This window comes from Phacochoerus africanus, chromosome 2 (assembly GCF_016906955.1).
Source record: "Phacochoerus africanus isolate WHEZ1 chromosome 2, ROS_Pafr_v1, whole genome shotgun sequence".
Classification (NCBI taxonomy): Eukaryota; Metazoa; Chordata; class Mammalia; order Artiodactyla; family Suidae; genus Phacochoerus; species Phacochoerus africanus.
In genome coordinates, this window is record NC_062545.1 from 173723 (window position 1) to 191340 (window position 17618).

General features: G+C 47.9%; 1 protein-coding gene across 10 annotated transcripts in view; it reads right to left on the reverse strand.

The window, feature by feature from the left end:
• The window catches only part of FAM120B (family with sequence similarity 120B), a 65798-nt gene that overhangs the window by 34476 nt on the left and 13704 nt on the right, over positions 1-17618 (reverse strand). For all 10 annotated transcript variants that reach the window (XR_007133466.1, XM_047769676.1, XM_047769681.1 and 7 more), the window contains exons 3-4: positions 16566-16746; positions 5260-5361 (exon numbers count right to left, since the gene is read on the reverse strand). Coding sequence is in view for 9 of the 10 variants with exons in the window: in XM_047769676.1 (XP_047625632.1) it covers positions 5260-5361; positions 16566-16746 (283 nt within the window). In the remaining variant the exon portion in view is untranslated. The remainder of the gene's footprint in view (positions 1-5259; positions 5362-16565; positions 16747-17618) is intronic.

Below are 17618 nucleotides of genomic sequence, written 5' to 3' on the forward strand. Positions count from 1 at the left end.
CACATTCTGAGGCGACTGTCTTTTGAGGCCTCAGACAATATGTCATAGAACGTGGAGACCCTCTGATCCTGCTCCCTAAGGGCCTTGCTCATAAGGCTGCTTCTGCTCCTAAGTGCAGTAGAATGTCAGCTCCTCCCTGGCACACACAGAGACTAACTTCCCAGTTGATGGATCTTCCAGCCTCATTTGAAGCAAGGACCCTGGGTGGGAATTTCTCTAAAGGACTATTTAGATTAGGTCTCTTCTGCTGGTGAAGTCACTAAGCAAAGTGGTTTGGTTTTTTTTTTTTTGTCTTTTTTGTTGTTGTTGTTGTTGTTGTTGTTGTTGCTATTTCTTGGGCCGCTCCCGCGGCATATGGAGGTTCCCAGGCTAGGGGTTGAATCGGAGCTGTAGCCACCAGCCTACGCCAGAGCCACAGCAACGCGGGATCCGAGCCTCGTCTGCAACCTACACCACAGCTCACGGCAACGCCGGATCGTTAACCCACTGAGCAAGGGCAGGGACCGAACCCGCAACCTCATGGTTCCTAGTCGGATTCGTTAACCACTGCGCCACGACGGGAACTCCGCAAAGTGGTTTTGAACTCTGCTGCGATAACCTGCAAGGGCCGAGCCCACCAAACACACAGAAAATTGTTAGCAGATTCAGTCTAAAAGAAATATATATATATATACATGTATGTATGTATGTATGTATGTATTTTTGCTTTTCAGGGCCACACCAGCTGCATATGGAGGTTCCCAGGCTAGGGGTAGAATCAGAGCTGCAGCTGCCAGCCTACACCCTACACCACAGCCACAGCAACCAGGATCCTAGCTGTGTCTGCAACCTACACTGTGGCTCACAGCAACGCCAGATCCCCAATCCACTGAGTGAGGCCAGGGATTGAACCTGCATCCTCATGGATACTAGTTGGGTTCTTTTCCATTGCGCCACAACAGAAACTCCCTAAAAGAAATCTATTTTGATCAGAACTGGAAGGCAGACTGGCACAGTAAGAGTAGCTAACACTACCCTGTGTGGAAGAGAGCTCTGCTCTCCAACACACACACATACACACACACACACACAGAGGCACACAGGCACAGACATGCACACACACACACAGACATACACATGTGCAGGCACACACACACAGACATATACATGCACAGGCACATATACACACAGAGACACACAGAAGCACACAGGCACACACACACACACACACACAGAGGCAGGCACACACGCACAGGCACACACGCACGCACTCACACACAGGCACGCATGTCGGTACTCACTCACTGAGCTTGCGGGGATTGAGACCCGGCCAGCAAAGAGCAAGGCAGCCCCTGCACTTCACCCAGAGTCCCATGGGCAGCTGAGATGTTCCAATGAACACTCCAGAGAGCTAAGCAAGCAATCTAGTCTGTAGGTCATCAACTACACGCATCTGAAACACATCAGTTTTAACAAACCAAACAACGTCATTTGGCAAAGGTTTTTGTATGAACTGATGGGCAGCAAAGCCTTGAACTTATCCGGAGAGATGAAGCCCTGGAGGACTGAGCAGAGGGGCAGGAAAGGAGGCCACTTCTGTGAATAACCACTCTGCAGACTGTCTGAGGTGCCTGGGAGGACCCGACCCAGGGCACAGGCTGCTGGACGCCCCTCAGGTAGCAAAGCGATGGTCCTGTGTGTGCTTCTACAGTAGAAACACACAAGAATAAGGACACTCCTACACACCAAGCCGCGGCATTTCTGAGTGCTTTCTATAGGAAATAATACAATCACCAGGTTTCAGAGATATCTTATGACTATCTCCCTTGCCTATTCCCAGGGTAATAACCATAAAACTATCCGGCTTGTGTCCACTCTCAGAACATGAGAGGCGACATTTCTGCAAGTTAATATACATACATCTTATGTCTCAAATTTACTTGTGACGGTTTTAACTCATAAGCTCAATTTAAGTGAAAATTTATTTACTTAGAGCATTCGGTTTGATAGAGCGCCCCTGGCCAAAAGAAAACAAAGTAAAAAACCGACTACTCGCATTCATACTGAATCTTTACTCTGGTTGGATAAACTTCCGTAACTACTTACAGTAAGCAAACATAGTCATTCAGATACAAATGGAGCAGAATGCACTGATATCTCAATATACCAAAGTCTACATGGACCAGGATCTCTAATTTCACGCTTGCACAATGGCAGTGTTACACTGCTCCTACCTAACACGCTCAAAACACAGTGACTGTGGCTATAAAAAGCAGTCAGTGCAAAATTCAACCATTGGCTTGTGATTTAAATGTGTATCTGTAACACATTTATTTGACAAAGCTTCAAGTTATTTCTACAAACGGAGAAAAACAGCACTGAGGTTTTAAAACCCTCGCTCCTGATCCACAGCATGTCGGAGGCTCCAGAGGCTGGTGTGCTGACAGCACCTCCTCAGCAGGTGCACGAGCTCTCACCACAGAGCCGTGGAGATAGCTGTTTACCACCCACGGAAACCTCTAAGGCCTGACAGGACTTTTTGAAACATTTTTTAAATCTTTTGGCCACACTCGCGGCATATGGAAGTTCCTGGGCCACGGATCGAACCTGAGCTTCAGCTGCAACCTATGCCACAGCTGTAGCAATGCCAGATCCTTAACCTCATGCAACGCAGCAGGAACTCTAAGACTTTCTTGACCTATATCATCAAGAGTCAAGAGGAAAACCTTCACCAGTTCAAGGAAGAGGAGCTGAAACAAGAAAACCTCACGCAATTGTATAGCAGACGAGGAAAGGAGACGAATTTGGCCCCTTCCCATCGTAGATATGCCCTCCACTTCATTTCACTTTGAAAACAGTCTTCCAGGATGATCTGCAAGACTCTTGGGAATGAAACGTCCTTATGTGGCCAAAAAATACTAAGCTGATTCCTGAACGGCCTTTAAAAATCATTCTAGAGAGGTGCATTCCCAACTAGACTCAGCCTTCCTAGATTTGTAAAAGCTGATTATGACTGAAAAATGGCTCCATGAAGAGAAAAAAATCACCCGCACTTTGTCTGAAGAAGAGTCTGCAGTTCTGGAGACAAAAGGCTCCTTCACATGCCTGCCTGTTGTGTGGTCCGAGACCCACCCACCCTGCAGAGGCTGGAGCCGGAGTAAGTGAAGCGTGTGGGGAGTGAACACCCCACATGGACCCAAGGATCCCGTAAGGGTAGGTCTGGGGAAGGAAAGCGGCGTGGCAAGGTACAGCCGTTTTGCGTTATCAGGAACATCAGCTTTCATGACCTCGGTGTAAGGTAAGTGAGCTGCAATACCTATAATACTATACATGAAATACACATAATGTATCTGAACATGGTACCCCTGCCCCCCCACGCACACAAAGATGGGGCACTGGTAGGACATGAGCATGTGAATGAGTCCCCTGAGTAAAATATATCAGTAAGGAAATTTATTTTCCTGCTCCCTGGCTGTTCAATTTTCTTTTCCCCTTCCTAATTTTTACGTAATCTATAATTTTTCCGCTTCCTTATATCTCTCTTCCACTTTGTTAAAAAATGTATCTCTGATTTTTTTTTTATTTCTACCATTTAAGAAAGCAAGCATTAAATCATATGTGCTGATAGAGGAAAAAGTCTTTTTTTTAAAAAAAGGACACTGACCACTACCTTGGGAGACTCGGTGAAAATGTAACATTCACGAGATTAATCTAAGTTCTCTCAGGCATGGTGCTCTAAGGCAACGATCCAACGACAGCTCTGCTGCTGGCCCTGCCTGGAAGGACGGCTCCGACCTGGCAGCAAGGACACCTTGCACCTGGGCTTGAGGGGCCCACGCAAGGCGAGAGTCATGCGATGGCAGCCAGTTTTTAATCCCACATTGTCAGGGCAGTGGAAGCTGCCTGCCACAGGAATCTGCCTATTTTAGTGTAAAAGCCTTTTACACTTCTCATGGATGCAGAAGAGCATTTATATATTACAAACCTATCATTTTGTATTGCTACTAACATACACAGAATCCTTCACCTGACCATCAGCAACAAAAGCTCAAAACCCCATTTCCAGTTTCCTGGCAAAGGAGGGCACATGCCCTCCCTCGGGGTGGGGTGCCACGGCTCTTTCTGGACACGCCACCCTCACGGGCTGCAGGTCAGCAGTGCCAAGGAGGATGTGTCCACCTGCCCCAGAAGCCGTCCCTTGGATAACTGAGTGACTTCCAGAGGTTACACACATTGTATGCAATGGCCTCGAAGATTAACTCACATAATGAGCAGCCAGACATTCTGTATAATTCAAACCAGGGAAAGAACTAACACAATCCCTTTCCACATTAATTTTGGAAAGATCCTATAAAGTGAAAATATTACAAGCCATTTCTGGAAAATCGTTTCGGCTATGTTTCACAAATACTTGTTGTAAAGTCGAATGTTACTTCATCTTAATTTGTTTCCGTGATAAGCACCTTTTTAGGTTTGTGTACATCCCTCACCACCTGAGAGAACAAGGGAAGATTCCCTCCACTTCTCTTCCTACAGAATTCTACTTATGAAAAAATGTTTTGCAGTAAATTACAGGCTTGAGTGATGGAAAACAATGGTGACTTGAGAGAATTCAACACACATAAGAACAGAGTATAAAAATGCTGTAAGAGTATCTGTTCTCTGAAACAATAACGAGGACCACTGGGAACAAACCCCAAGCCACCCCACCTGTCTGTATGGAGACCCCCCCCCCCCCAACCTTCCTCAGATCCTAAGAACTCAAAGGAAAGAAGGATTTACTCCAACTGATTTTTAGGAGAACTTTGTTTGTGCTTCCCTCCCATCATGTGTTGTAAGATTTCTCCCTTGAAAAAACTTATTTTTCCAGTGAAAATAACTTTCCCTTACCTCCCTTCCCGGTTCATCAAATCCACCTTCAGCAGCAGAGATGAGACAAACACGGGCTCAAGCAGAGGATGAGGAACCCACTTTGTCTGAACTCGGCGGGTACCCATGACGGCAACCAGACGCCACATCCTGGGGCCTGGGCTGCGAGGACGCGGGGCCACAGGCAGGGGCGCGCGGCGGGGTGACTCGGCGGACTGTCCCCGGGGAAATGTGCACAGTGCCCCTGCCTCTGCTGTTTCAGAACTTTAGACACACTGCTCTTGGGCCCACGAGAGCAATGGCAACGAGCGTAGGTGCCGTTCTGGAAAAGTATGTCCCACAGAGACCACCCCTGGGCCCGCCCCCCGCAGTGAACCATCAGCGCCCCGTTTAGGTCAAGGTCGTCTGTACCTGGAATGTTCATCTGCAGAGGCCTGACGAGGTCCGGGTGCCTCAGCGGGTTCCCAGAGTACACAAACCACTCCTTGACAGTGGGGCAGGCGCTGGTGTCACCTGCACAAAGACAGCCGCGTGAGTGGACGCGCGCGAGCACCGATGCAGCGCCAGCCAGGGCCAGGCCCGTGCTCTCCGCACAGGGAGTTCCCGCAGCCCAGGCCGCTGGCAGACCTGGGGCACCCGGCATGCGTGCCCCACCCTCTGGCCTGAGGGTCATCCACTTATCCTAGCAAGTGAGAACCTGGGTGAGTGACAATCGGGGCAGAGAGGTCACCACCTAAGTGGCTACTGCAGCGTCCAGCCTCCCTTCCCTGCCACCTTCGCCCCGTCCCAGAAAACCCTTGGGGGAACTGCAGGGACACGACAGGCCTTCCTGTTCTCAAAGTCACCCCTTTATGCAACTGCCGAGGCCTCTGCCGCGTTGGGCAATTCACAGCTGGTGGAAATCGCCTGCAGCAACGGCCTTTCCGTCTGAGGCCGGAGGACGCCTTGCTGCCCAAGCCTGGAGGCCTCCCCTCATCTGGCGCGTCCCCCGCGACGTCTCCCTGAGCCTCGCGGAGCAGCAGCACGACCGCCGCCGCCTGCTGGCCCCGTCCCCCTTGGGGCCTCGCCACCTCCCTTCTGGTACTGGTTGCTGCCCCCTCTTCAGCCACGGCCCCTTCTAAGCCACTCTCCACATAAATGGAGGCTTTGGGGGTTTTGCCTTTTTTACAAATGAAAATCTGACCAGGTCAGCCGCGCTTTCTAAAGAAGATGCCTCGGCAGCTGCCCAGGGACCCCCTGCACCCGCTGCAGTTCCAGGCTTCGTGCTCAGCTTGACCCAGAGCATGATCTCCTCGTGCCCCCAACTCTGCAGCTCTGGGCCAGGCTTCCACAGCGCATTTCTAACCCATTTCCAGGGGAGCCGAGGCCGCTGTTCCCGGGGCCCCAGAGAACCACAGCTCCAGCTCCTGGGTCCTGCTCCACTCGGCCTCAGCCCCCAGTCCCTGTGCTCACTTGGCCTCCTCTTACCTCTGCCCCCTCGACCCCCCATCCTGTGAGGACCACTTAGCTAACTCCTCCTCCTCCTCACTCTCAGCTTAGGCACCAGCTCCTCCACTGTGGGCTCAGACGCCTCCCAGCGCCTTCCCCCAGTTCTCTGGCCAGAGGCCCTGAAGGCCTGCATACTTCCTCTAGCTCCCCACCCTGACATCAGCTCCCGACAGCAAAACCTGTGTCTTCACATAACGCCAGGCTCACAGCGAATGCTCAACTGCAATTCAACTCGGTCTAAATTTCCAAAAAAATTTTTAAAGAGGCAAGAAGGAGTTCCCGTCGTGGTGTGGCACAGCAGAAACAAATTCGACTAGGAACCATTAGGTTGTGGGTTCGATCCCTGGCCTCGCTCAGTGGGTTAAGGATCCAGTGTTGCTGTGAGCTGTATGTAGGTCGCAGACACAGCTTGGATCCTGTGTTGCTGTGGCTGTGGTGTAGGCTGGCAGTTGTATATCCAATTGGACCCCTAGCCTGGGAACCTCCATATGCTGCGGGTGCGGCCCTAAAAAGCAATAAATAAATAAATAAATGAATAAAATAAAAAAATAAAAAAGAAAGAACATCTGAGAAGTATTCTTATAGTTAAAAAGAAAACCCCTCTCTGCGTAATCCCCTTGGCCTGGGTTTGCATTACATTAAAATATAGCCAAATGGAGTTCCCACTGTTGCAGCTGGGGCTTGGAGTTGATCCTTGGCCTGGGACATTCTGTGGATACAGCCAAAAAAAAAAAGAAAAGAAAAGAAAAAACAAACACGAACAAAAAACAGCCAACTGAGTGAATGCTGTCTTAAACTGTTATTTCAGAAAGGAATGAGGTCTCTCATGCCAAAGACAAATTTACTAAGTTTTAAAAATTCACACTCAACCACTGTCATTAACCTAGCCTGCCAGCTGACTTCTTGGGAAATCACAAAAACATTTTTAAAATCTCATTTCAGAGTTCCTGTCGTGGCTCAGTGGTTAGCGACCTGACTAATATCCATGAGGATGTGGGTTTGATCCCTGGCCTCACTCAGTGGGTTAAGGATCCGGCATTGCTGTGAGCTGTGGTGTAGGTCGCAGACACAGCTTGGATACTGCGTTGCTGTGGCTGATTCAACCCCTAGCCTGGGAACCTCCATATGCTGCTGGTGCGGCCCTAAAAAGACAAAAGACAAAAAACAAAACAACAACAACAAAAACCAACTCATTTCGCATCGCATGGAAATGACCTTCTTTCATCTGAAACTGTTCACAGCACCACAGTTGAACGTTAACATCTCCGAGTTTTAACTCTAAACACACACAAAGAATGCGAAGACAGGTTCACGGTGGGAGCTGGCACCTTTACTGAGAAACCCCAGAGACCTTCTACTATTTTCTTTCTCAAGACCCAGGGAAGTCATCTTTTGGAAATATTCCAAGAGAAATGCCACACAGTGTCAGCTGTTCAGTTCCAGTTGAGAAGCAAAGAGCTGCCCATCAAGACAAGTTCAACAGGATCAATGAACGAGCATCAGGTTCAATAAACCTGCTTCAGCATCAACGAGGAAGCATCAGGCTCAATGAACGACCATCATGGCCAATGAACTTGCATCAGGTTCAATGAAAGAACATCAGGCTCGGAAAAGAAAACAGGTCCCAAATCTCTCTTTTCTCACAATGTGGACCAGCACCAACACCCAATAATTTCCTCATAATTTAGACCAGCACTGAGAGCAGACTCTCTTTTCTCCATAGTTTAGGCCAGTGAGGGTGAAGTGCATACTAATCACAAAGTATTTCTTAATAAAAGAAAGATTCTGCTTGTAAACTGGTTCACGCACATCTGATGAGATGGACGAGTGCTCAGGACAAGAATGAACCTGCCACGTGCTTACAGCTATTTATTTACTCAGAGCTTTGACGAGGACTCTTAAAGTTCAAGTAACAAGCCAGAGGATAAAAGTTAAATCAGAGCAGCTGCTATCAATGTTCATTCCCTTAATAAAATCTCACCTGAAATTGTGGGGAAGAATACAGGAAAAGAGAAAGAAAAAACGAGTACTTTTTGGAGTTCCTGCTGTAGAACAGCGGATTAAGGATCCATCACTGTCTCCGCACCACCATCAATGGTGTGGGTTCGATCCCTGGCCCAGCACAGTGGGTTAAGGATCCAGTGTTGCCACAGCTGTGGCGTAGGTCATACATGTAGCTCAGATTCGATCCCTAGCCTGGGAACTTCCATATACTGCGAATGTGGCCAAAAAAGGGAAAAACCAAAACAAAAAACGAGTATTTTTGCTGAGGTAGAAGACAGGTATTTTCTTTATATTGCTGGTTTAATCTATAATTATGTGTGGCTTTTGTCCTTAAAAAAACAGAAAAGCTGTCCATTTTTTGGGTACATACTTTTGGGAAAAAAAGTCACCTTTGAGGTCAATCTCTATGATTTGTAAGAACTGATGACCTGTAGGCACTTTGTGAAGGTGCCACAACTCCCCAGCCACCCACCACGAGACCATCAGCCTGCTGCAACTCCCATGGGAGAATGACAAGAAAAAAAGGACAATTCACCTTCACCATTAAAAGCTGCCATAAGCACAGCCTTTCTCTGGAGCAGTGAACTAGCGAGGTGGGAGAACAGAACAGAGCCAGCATCTTTCTGAGTTTCTTCTCTTTCCTAAAATGTATCAAGTTTCACGGTGATTTAAGCTAATCTTTCCATTAGGGAAACTAAAAAAATACAGTTAAAATCATTGGTAAGAATGGGTGCAAAGCCAAGGACGGGCTGAGGACTGGGCGATTTCGGGGTTTCTTCCGCCCTTTTGGCCACAATGCCATCGAGCTGTCTAAACACCATATATTCAACTATATAAAATATACACAGGAGTGACAATGGCCAACTGCTCCCTGGCAGGCACCCTCCAGCATTCTAGATGAACCAGAGCATCCAACAGATCAGTTACCCACACTTTGCCCATGATTAGGAAGTCTGAGGTACAAAGCCATTAACACAGTGCCTGCCTTCTGGCTCAGAGCTCGTGTCCACAGCTGTGCACCTGCAGGAGCCCTGGCACTGAGAGCTGATGACCAGGGAGTAAAAGGCACCTTCTCCTCTAAACCTCATTCCAAACTTGTGGGCCCCACCTGCCTGTCAGACAGCTGCTCACCTAGTGGGATTTGAGATCATTGCTCTCCTCCCATGTGTGAAATTCAACCATTAATTAGAGCAACCCTCCTCTAAGGAATGCCTTACTATATGCAAGTATTGCTGAAAAGGTTATACTTGTATTTTTAGGGAAGTTCTGAAGCTAGGAGTTGAATCAGAACTACAGCTGCCGGCCTACACCACAGCCACAGCAACGTCAGATCTGAACCACATCTGCGACTGACACCACAGCTCACGGCAACACCAGACCCTTAACCCACTGAAGCGAGGCCAGGGTGTGGCCAACAAAGAAAAAATCCTCATGGATACTCGTCAGATTCTTAACCCACTGAGCCAAGATGGGAACTACCGAAAAGGGAATATTTTAAACACACACTCAACACATACATAACAGTCACCTAATTCACGCTGAGAAATGCCCCAGAACAGACCCTGCCCACTCAGCTACAGCCTGGAGGGAGGAGGGCCACCAGACAATACCCACGGGCAAGACTGCAAGTCCAAACCATAATAAGCTTAAGAACGAAAAGCAAAAGGTGCCTTCAGAGAGGAAAATAATTTTTTTTTTTTGGTCTTTTGTCCTTTTAGGGCCACACTCACGGCATATGGAGGTTCCCAGGCTAGGGGTCTAATCAGAGCTGTAGCCGCCGGCCTACGCCACAGCCATAGCAATTCAGGACCCAAGCTGGGTCTGCGACTTACACCACAGCTCATGGCAACGCCAGATCCTTAACCCAATGAGCAAGGCCAGGGATCGAACCCGCAACTTCATGGTTCCTGGTCAGATTCATTTCTGCTGTGCCACGACGGGAACTCCAAGAGAGGAAATTCCTTTTGATGAGGAATTTGGGGAAATTAGTTTTTAAAGGCATGCAGTATTAACAGAACTGATCAGAGGAATGGCCTGAGCCAGAAAAATAAATTTTGTTAGTTGTCAGTGTGGATTTGTTTTTTAAAACAAGGAAAGCCAACAAAATCATCCGGGTGTAAGGGGGCAGACCCAGCTCTGACGGCTCCCCACTGAGGAGTCACAAAGAGCAGGAGCCCAGATAGGTGCAGGGCCGGCAACCCGAGGCTTCCAGCAGGAATCTGACTGCCCGGGAGGAGCTTCAAGGGGGGAGGAGAGGAAAGCATCTCTCTAAGAGCTGAGGATGAAGCCGAGCGATGTTCCCACACGGGGGAAGAACAAACCAGGAAGGAGAAGAAGATGAAGAAACACAGCAGGGTCCAGCAAGTCCAACAGCACCTCCCAGCAGTTCCAATTAAGGAAGAGACATGCGGACAGAGAAAAACGTAAAAGCACACGGGATAAAACTTTCCAATCAGAAGAAAAGTCACCAAAAAAGGAGCAAGAATCACACCAGCACTCCACTTCGTCAGCGCCCAGAGCTCTAGAGGAGGGTGGGCGGCTGAGACGGGACGGCCTGCTGACTACTCTTCCCGCCAAATAAATCCAGAAGCCAAGGCATTCTCCTGGGGGCAGGTTTTGCCCGGAGGCACCGTGCAGAGCAAAGCCAGTCCTGAGGGGACCTGGCTGCTGAGACAGCTGCGGGCAGAAGAGAGGGCTCCAGAAACCTGCAAAGGAGCACCCTAAGGGCCTGGCTGAGGACAGTCCTACACGACCAGGGCAAAGCTCAGTGGGGCCAGGCAGGACAACCGTGGGGAGGCCGACGGACCGACCCTATAGCTGCCTAAGGCTCCCCGACCCTGGGCCCCCAGCGGCCGCGGCGCAGAGGCCTCGTCAAACGCTAGCACTCAGGCAGCAGCCCAGGGAAGGCCGAGCCTCAGGAGCAGAGCCGCTCTGTCTCTTTTTAGTGTCTAGAGACCCCCCGGACAAGGCTAAGGCAAGCCCTGTTGGGTCTGGAAAATGAACTGCCTGGCAGAACTCAACTCAAGACTCTCCACAGATCCAGAAGCTTCTAGAACACAATAAAAACACGGGCCCTAGGAATAAGCAGAAACACGTGGATTCACGAGGAGAAAGTCATCAATAAACAGACACAGACCCAGCAACATGGGGGCGATGGAATCAGCAGACAAGGACCTGAAAACAGTTACTGTGAGTAAGTCTAAGGACTTAAAGGGCACCATGGAGACAGGGAAGAAGAAATGGAAGACTTGTTTAAACCCTGAAAGACACAATATCCGAAATGACCACGTCATTGGATGGGTTAGTAGCAAAGCCTGTAAATGCGAAGACAGAGCAGTAAGAACGACCTGGACCGACGCACAGAGAAGAGGCTTCAAAAGGAGGCTGGTGCCTGCGGGACACTGAGCTCTGAACCATGCGTGTAACTAGGGGCCCAAAGTGCGAGGGAGAGAGACAGGAAACAGTGTTTGATGATATGATGCTCCACTTTGTTCAAGGTCAGTACGGAACGTAAACTCACGGACCCAAGGAGCTCAAGAGTCGTAGGCAGAATAAACACGGAGGAGACTGAAACTCAGCCTGAACTAAGGCTGAAACCAGTGACCACGAAGAAACCCTAAAGACAGCCAGGGAAACACACACTCCAACCTGCGGGCACAACTGTTTCAGAAGGAACAGCTCATCTCATGAGAAACACAAGCCAGAGACAACAGGAGAACACCCTGGAAGCGACGAACAAAAATACCTCAACTCCTACATCCAGCAAAATTACACTTCTGAAAGAAAGAGCAGCAGAAACAGTGCCCAGAGGAGACGTCATCTCCTGGTTATTCTGAAAGACAAATGACCGTTCGGAGGAAGAGTTCGAAAATCAGAGCTCACGTGCCAAATCTGGCTTGCTTGCTCTAATACAGTGTGAAAGCTAATAATGCTTTTTGTATAATTTTATTTTATTTTACTTTATTTTTTTTTTTTTGTCTTTTTGCCATTTCTTGGGATGCTTTCGCGGCATATGGAGGTTCCCAGGCTAGGGGCCGAATCGGAGCCGTAGCCACCGGCCTACGCCAGAGCCACAGCAACGCGGGATCCGAGCCGCGTCTGCGACCCACACCACAGCTCACGGCAAGGCCGGATCATCAACCCACTGAGCAAGGGCAGGGGTCGAACCCGCAACCTCATGGTTCCTAGTCGGATTCGCTAACCACTGTGCCACGAAGGGAACTCCATTTTTTTTGTATAGTTTTAAATGATTGGAAGGTTATCAAAGAATATTCCACAACACAGAATGACAATGTAAAATTCAAATTTTGTGACATGGGGAAACTAGATAAAACTTCATTGGCACAGCCCCATCTTCTGGACGTAATGTCCATGGCGACATGGCTCCACAGCGAAGAGCTCAGCAGCTGGTCCAAAGCCTAAAATGTTTATTACTATCTGACCCGTCACAGAAAACGCTTGCCAACCCATGTAAAATTACGGTAAAATAAGAGTCATGTATTATGGGGTTTAAAACAGATGCATAATCTCACAAGGCTCCTACTATGTTTCCAGTTATGCGACATACGCAAAATGACCAAAATATAGAGCTGGAGGACAAACTGGTGGTCACCAGGGGACAGGGACAGAGGGCAGGTAAAGAGTACATGGAACTCTATGTGCTAATTCTGCAACTGCTGTGAGTAAATAACTACTTCAAAATAAAAAGTTTTACAAATATACAGGATAGCAAAAATGACAGGGAGAATGAAAGTACACCATTGTACGTTTTTTGCAGTATACATTACATGGTATCACACTGAAGATAAAATATGACAAGTTAAAATTATATTTTATAGGAGTTCCCGTCGTGGCGCAGTGGTTAACGAATCTGACTAGGAACCATGAGGTTATGGGTTTGATCCCTGGCCTTGCTCAGTGGGTTGAGGACCCGGCGTTGCCGTGAGCAGTGGTGTAAGTTGTAGATGCGGCTCAGATCCTGTATTGCTGTGGCTCTGGCGAAGGCTGGCAGCTACAGCTCCGATTAGACCCCTAACCTGGGAATCTCTATGCGCTGCAGGAGCGGCCCTAGAAAAGGCAAAAAGACCAAAAAAAAAAAAAAGATGTATTTTATAAACCCTAGAGCAACCACTGGAAAAAAAAAACAAACACAGGTAAATCTAACAATCCAAATCCAACAATAATCCAATATAAAATAAAATACTAAAAAATATTCCATTAACACAATTCTGACAAAGGAAGTCAGAAAAGGAAAAAATAACGGGAAAAAAGAACAGAGCAAAGGGGAAAATGAAGACTTAAATCCAATCATGTCAACATGTACATTAAACATAAATGGCCTAAACAATCCAATTAAAGGACAGAAATTAAAAGATTGGGTATGCTGCTAAAAGAGAGGTACTTTAAGTATAAAGAAATAGCTTAGGGAGTTTCTGCTATGGTGCAGTACGTTAAGAATCTGACTGAAGTGGCCTGGGTTGCTGTGGAAGCATGGGTTCAATCCCCAGCCTAGCACAGTGGACTGAAGGATCTGGCACTGCCACAGCTGCAGCACAAGTCATAGCTGTGGCTTGGAGTCAGTCCCTGGCCAGGAACTTCCATATGCCACGGTGGGTGTAGCCATTTAAAAAAAAAAAAAAAAAAGCTTAGGAGTTTCCTATCAATTACATATTCGGTGTAGTCACTGTTCTGGCCCAGGTTACTGCTTTGCCTCAGGTACGATCCCTGGACCAGGAACTTCCCCATGCTGTGGGGATGGCCAAAAAGAAAAGAGAAAAAACCCTGAAAGTAAAGGGTAGAAAGAAGAGAGCAAATAATCATAAAAAACTGGGGCATGAATGTCAGTACCAGACAAAGCCAACTTCAAAACAGGGAGTACAACCAGACTTTCCAAAAAAGGGAAAACTCATAAAGTTGTAGTCAAATCATTAAGAAACATACACTCTTCAATGTACATGCACCTAGCAAGAGAATCTCAAACATACCTCAAGTAAAAACAGAGCCGAACGAATAAATAAAAAACATCCATGATAGAATCTGGAGATTTCAACACTATTCTCTTAAGAACTACAAGCAAGCTGACAAAAAGTCGGTAGATCTGTACAGCCCTCTTAGCACTCCTGGTATTTACCGAACACTGTACTCAACAAGTGCAGAAAATACATCTCCTTAGGCACACAAGCAACAGAAAGTCAGCATTCAAGCAAGTGGCACCGAATTTATTACCCTCATCATAAATGTATCTGCAATAGCAGCTTTTTATGTTTGCACTCTAATAATGCAAAGTTCATGAAGAAAGCCAAAAAGCTGAGAAAAAGGAAAAGTGAAGATCATTTATGATAAGTTCAATTTATGTAATTTTCCTGTTATTGTGGTTATGCAATAAAGTCACTTTTTTTTTTTTTGTCTTTTTGCCATTTCTTGGGCTGCTCTTGCGGCATATGGAGGTTCCCAGGCTAGGGGTCGAATCGGAGCTGTAGCCACTGGCCTACGCCAGAGCCACAGCAACGCGGGATCCGAGCCGCATCTGCAACCTACACCACAGCTCACGGCAATGCCGGATCCTTAGCCCACTCAGCAAGGCCAGGGATTGAACCTGCATGGTTCCTAGTCGGATTCGTTAACCACTGAGCCATGATGGGAACTCCCAATAAAGTTACCTTTATGGCTATCAATAAATTACATTAACAAAGTATGAAATTTTAAGTTAGTGAAGTTTATATATTTTAATCTCATTTATCAAAATACTCTTGGAGTTCCCACTATGGCACAGTGGCTTAAGAACGTGACTGCAGTGTCTCAGGTAGCTGTGGAGGCATGGGTTCCATCCCTGGCCCAAGGCACTGGGTTAAAGGATCTGGCCACAGCTGCAGCTCAGATTCAACCCCAGGCCTGGGAACTTCCACATGCCCTGGGTGCGGCCATTTAAAAAAAAACCAAAAACGAAAAAACCTCTAAAAACGATTACGAGCAAATATTATTCTATAACATAAAATTTTCTCATGATGAAGGTACCTCTTCTTCATCAATGTGCCATCATTCATGTTAAGAAAGAATATGGGCAGAGCCACATAAGATAAAGAAATGGAAAAAATTATTTCAAAACTATTTGGTTTCAATGTTTATTATACAGGTTCTTCTGTTTCTGTTTCCAAATCAGTGTAAACATCTCTCTCAAGTCCTCCTCAGGACACGTAGGTGTCTGAACGCTCACAGCATCTATGGGAGAAGGCGGGACATCCCAGGTGGTGCTGGGAAGCTAATAAAACTGGGTGCAAAGAACTGGCCACTCCCTCCCCCGCCCCCAGAGAAAAAAGAACAATCACAACACTTCAAGCGGAAGGCTCTATCCCACCTTTAGATTATGGAAGTGTTTACCTTCTGGAATAATATTAATAGTAATACTGGTAGGTTTGGAGAAAATGGAGTTTAGGCAAAAAGGCCACAGGCATCCTTTCACCAGGATTTTTCTTCTTCTACCTCTTGCTCTGACGGACCCTGGTGGACCCCGTTTTTCAAGCCAGCACCTCCCATCAGACGGTGACGCTGCAGCAGCCTGTCTCAGGTCAGCAGGCTTGCACAGAGGTGACTGTGTGCGTACAGCAGCACCGGTCTGTACTAGGAGTGCTCTCGGGCACTCCCAGTGCCCCCAGACTGTCCCTAATGGAGCTTCAAAGGGTCTGATTAATTTCCCACCTGGTGGTAAAGGTCCTCCTGGTTTTACTGGTCTAGCCCTGGACAGTCCTCTCCTTATACTCTTGTACCTACTGCACAATTGAAATAGAGATGGAAAAACATGAACTTAATTACAAAAAACTCCAAAGGAAAATTCTGTTTATATTTTAAAATACGCTGTACTAGATTTTATGTAATCATTTTATGAAAGTCACATTTCAGGGAGCGTAACTAGACATTGTCCTCTAACAATACACATGCCCTACACTGCTAAAGGAGGAAGGGTTTTCACATTTTTTGAAAAGTATGAATCCTTTTAAGGCATAAAAAAATGGCATTTTACAGAAACAACGCACTCTTCTTTTCGTGGATGCTGCTCAGCCGCTTGCCAATCAGTTGCAGATGCCCCACGGCACCTCCTCTTAACTCTGCCCAGATGTGAGTGCACTGGCCACTCCAGCTGTCACAGAAAAACAAAGCCCAAGCCCAGGGAGGATGTGCTCTAGCTCATCCGGCTGCTTCTCAAACTGACCAAGAGACACCGCACTCACCTCCGCCGCCCCCCAGCAGGAGGGAGTACACGCGCTGCCGCACGGGGCGGTAGACGAAGGCCTGGCTGGGCAGAGCCTGGTCCAGCTCATCCTCCAGGCTGTTGCTGCATTCGACCTCCCCACTGCTCAGGATGTTGTACACCAGGTAGCTCTCCGCCTGCACGTGATGCGCCCTGGCGACCTACCAGAAATGTGACAGCCAGAAACAAATTGGTGACCTTCAGTGGGAATCGCAGCACCTCTTCAAAGCAGAGTTTCAAAGGTCTCAGAAGTGGAGTAAATGTCACTCATTCCTGACGTCCAGCTGGCCTCTGTGCCCTTGGGCTTCTAGCTCAAAACTCGCTATTCCTCCTCCTCTAAGTTTCCGCCTCCTGCTGGCCCGTCACTCTTACTGCTGCATCACCCCATCATTCTGTCCACCTGCTAGCGAGCACTGGACACAGGGCTCCAGCTCCCCTTGCCCGGTCTCTCTTCTCTGCAGCCCACCCTTCATACTAGCGATGTTCCATCTTCCTGGCAACAGAGGCCCAGTCGCTAAAAGCACCTGGATGACTACAATTCTTCAGCCTGGCATGGAGGGAGCCCCCCAAAGTCCCCATCTCCTTTCCCGTGTACGCCACTGCCCCTCGTCACACTTGGAGCCCAACCTTCACCTTCTGCAAGAACCGCCCCCCCCCCCCATGTGCTCCAGGAAACTGGCTCCTTCAGCCCTTCCCAAGCAGCTCCTTCAATCTACCCCTCAAGGTCACCTCTCCATAAACCCTGTTGCCCTCTCTGGACAGGAACTCCCCTCCCCAGCCTGAGAGGGCTCCCCTCACATTTACCCTCACTGGTTACCTAGGCTCATCTTTCCTATTAAACCATAAACTCCTTCATTCACTTGTTCAAAAAGTTTTTATTGAAAAAAATCTACGTGCTGAAAACTCACTTCTTTCTGCTTTGCATGTAGCACACTGTTGGCCCATGACTGAACGAGATGCTGATTTAAATGGGGACCACTTTCTCAATCGGTGAGAAGCTAAGGTCAGAAGGCCTATAATAACCTACACACAG